General features: G+C 31.9%; 1 protein-coding gene across 1 annotated transcript; it reads left to right on the forward strand.

The window, feature by feature from the left end:
- LOC109233909 (trihelix transcription factor GT-3b-like) lies at nucleotides 675-2,389 on the forward strand. Its single transcript, XM_019399759.1, has 2 exons — nucleotides 675-1,141; nucleotides 1,756-2,389. Exons 1-2 carry the CDS (start codon nucleotides 854-856, stop codon nucleotides 2,251-2,253), a joined length of 786 nt encoding a protein of 261 aa, XP_019255304.1. The 5' UTR covers nucleotides 675-853; the 3' UTR covers nucleotides 2,254-2,389.

The following is a 3,011-nucleotide window of genomic DNA, read 5'->3' on the forward strand; positions in this document are numbered from 1 at the left end:
AAATTGTTGTCCAATCCAAGTTCAAGCTGGACAACTGGTTTGATTATTTATTTTGTCTTTCACTCGTTTCTCTCATATCTTTCATTATTTGTGTTGAATCTATTCACATATCCTTAAAACCACATATAAATTTAATTGTTATCCGTTTTAAAGGTAAACAATGACATAAAAAGATACCGCGGTATCGTTACAAATTTTCTACGTACTTTTTTTATACCAGCCAAATAATACACGAGTACGATCCAAAATGCATGAGAAGATCAACAATGGAAAGCACGTAGAAAAAGTATGTACAACGTAACTGGTCAAAGCCAAAGCCCCACCTGAATCAAGGGCTCTATTTCTTTCGTCAGCTTGACAATACTTTGACGCAATATGAACAAATGTGGATATCATTTAGTAATTAATTAATGTTTTTGCTTTATTCAGTAGATACTGTATTAATTAATTTGACAAATAGGGAAAGAAAAAGAATAAATTTCCGCGTAGAGAGATGAGGACAGGATATCAAGACTAGCCCCTTGAAGGAAAAAAAGAAAAGAAATACTATATATGGATTTATATATGCTAGCTATTTCATTTATCTCTTTGAATTCTTGAAAAGTACCATCACAAAGAAATAGTATATATATAGTACTATTTTTGTTTGACAAATACACACATTGGATTCACACCGCCCTTTCTTTTCTTCCTCCATATAAAAAACCTTTTTTCTTCTCTATCCCCTAATCTTTTCTTTTCGTTTCCTTGCCATTTTATTAAGTAAAACCTACTCTTTTATTCTTCTATATATTTTCAAGTTCAAGCAAACATATACTACTATATAATTTATAAATCTAGGGTTGTTAATAATATGGAGGGTCAACCTAATCTTTATCATCAACATCAGTTTGTAAGTCAGCAAAATTTACTGAATATTGATACAAGTGGAGTTGGGGGTGGAGATAGGTTTCCACAATGGAGTATTCAAGAAACAAAGGATTTTTTGATGATTAGAGGAGAGATGGACCAGAATTTTATGGAGACAAAACGCAACAAGCTTCTGTGGGAAGTTATAGCCACTAAAATGAAAGAAAAGGGTTACAATCGCAGCGCTGAGCAGTGCAAATGCAAATGGAAGAATCTTGTTACTCGCTATAAGGTATTTTCTTTTCATTTTTTTTATATGACAGTGTTTAATAACTTTGCAGGAAGTTTAACCCCAAAATAAAAAAATAAAAAAATAAATGACACATTTCTAAAGTATCTTTAGAACTTATGATTTTGAACACGCATGACATGAGATCTTTATGGTTATAAAGAGGTTAGGAGAAAAATAAAAAGTTTAAAGTTAAATAACATTTGAATACAAAAAAGTGTAATATTTTTTCGCATAGACTAAAGGCAGGTGCATTAAGCTCCCGCTATGTGCGGGGTCCAAGGAAGGGCCGGATCACAAGAGTTTATCCAACGCAGTCTTACCCTCCATTTCTGCAAGAGATTATTTCTACGGCTTGAACCCGTAATACTAAAATGAAAAGTGTTACTTCATAGAATAGAAAAGGAGTATTGAACAAAAAAAGAGAATTGACGGATTCTTTACTACGTTTCTTTTCTAAGAATGTTCATTAGTACAAGCTACTTTAAATTTTGGTATTTTATTTTGACTTTCATCTAGATGAAGAGACTTCAATAAATTCATAGGGTTGTTGAGTTTCTATAACTTTTTTAACGTTCTTAAATGAAAGTTATTATTCGTCCTATATGTATTTTTAGGGTTGTGAAACAATGGAAGCAGAAGCTCAAAGAAAACAATTTCCATTTTACAACGAGTTGCAAGCGATTTTTATGGAGAGAATGCTAAGAATGGAGGTTGAAGAGGAGGAATATGATGAGGATAGTGAAGAAGAAAAAGGTTGTAATAAAAAGAAAAGAAAGCTTAAGGGAAAAACAAGTAGTAGTAGCAGTAATGTTGCTAGTGGGAATTTAGTGGGGAATTTAAAGGAGATATTGGATGAGTTTATGAATAAACAAATGGAAATGGAAATGCAATGGCAAAAAGAATATGAAAGAAGGGAAGAAGAGAGGAAAATAAAGGAGATGGAATGGAGACAAAAAATGGAGGCATTGCAAAATGAAAGGCTAATGATGGAAAAGAGATGGAGAGAAAGAGAAGAGCAATGGAAAATGAGAGAAGAAGCCAGAGCTGAGAAGAGAGATGCCCTTATTACTGCACTTCTCAACAAGCTTAGAAGTGAAGATACAAGTGATTAATTTTTTCCAATAAATATTTTATTGAGAGGTTAATTTTCTTGAAATTCCCTCCATCTAGACGAAAGAAAAAACTGCCCCATGCATGTTAATTCTCTTCTTTTTCTTTGCAATTTATAAGAAGGTTCCGATTCGAGAAGATTATCGCATAGTTCGAAATTTGGCAGATAATAACTTCATTCAATTTCGACGACCCTTCTCCTTTAAATAAACATTAGATTTTTATTTGTAACAAATCTAGTTCGAACCCATCATAAAATGTTGCAGTCCTATTACTACTAGACCAACATCTTGGGGCTATTTAAAGGTCCAGTCTCTACATTATACTTAAATGTTTAATTAGTATGCCAGACTATTTGCTTTATCATTGTTAAAAGACAATCTTCTCGTATTCTTGTGGAGAAGAAAGAAAAAAAAAGTGGGGCAGGAATCTACCTAAGTATTACATTGATATTCATGCAACTGAAGGAACGATATTTCCATAATTTACATACTCTATAAAATATTAGTATGGTGTGAATTATAGAGTAGTTTACAATACATATAGTATTATTTATGTAGACTACATTAAAATATCATTCTATAAGCATTTTTTATTGGTATTAGAAGTTCTCTGATCAATTTCTAATTTACATGGATGGATGAAATATAACGTTCATGTATATATAAACATATTTCTAATGGCGGTGATACGCGTAAATGGATGTAGTCAAATTCTGGAGTTGGATATACTTTTAATGATTGCCTATTCCCATTATTTT

Source organism: Nicotiana attenuata, chromosome 10 (assembly GCF_001879085.1).
Source record: "Nicotiana attenuata strain UT chromosome 10, NIATTr2, whole genome shotgun sequence".
In the NCBI taxonomy this organism is placed as follows: Eukaryota; Viridiplantae; Streptophyta; class Magnoliopsida; order Solanales; family Solanaceae; genus Nicotiana; species Nicotiana attenuata.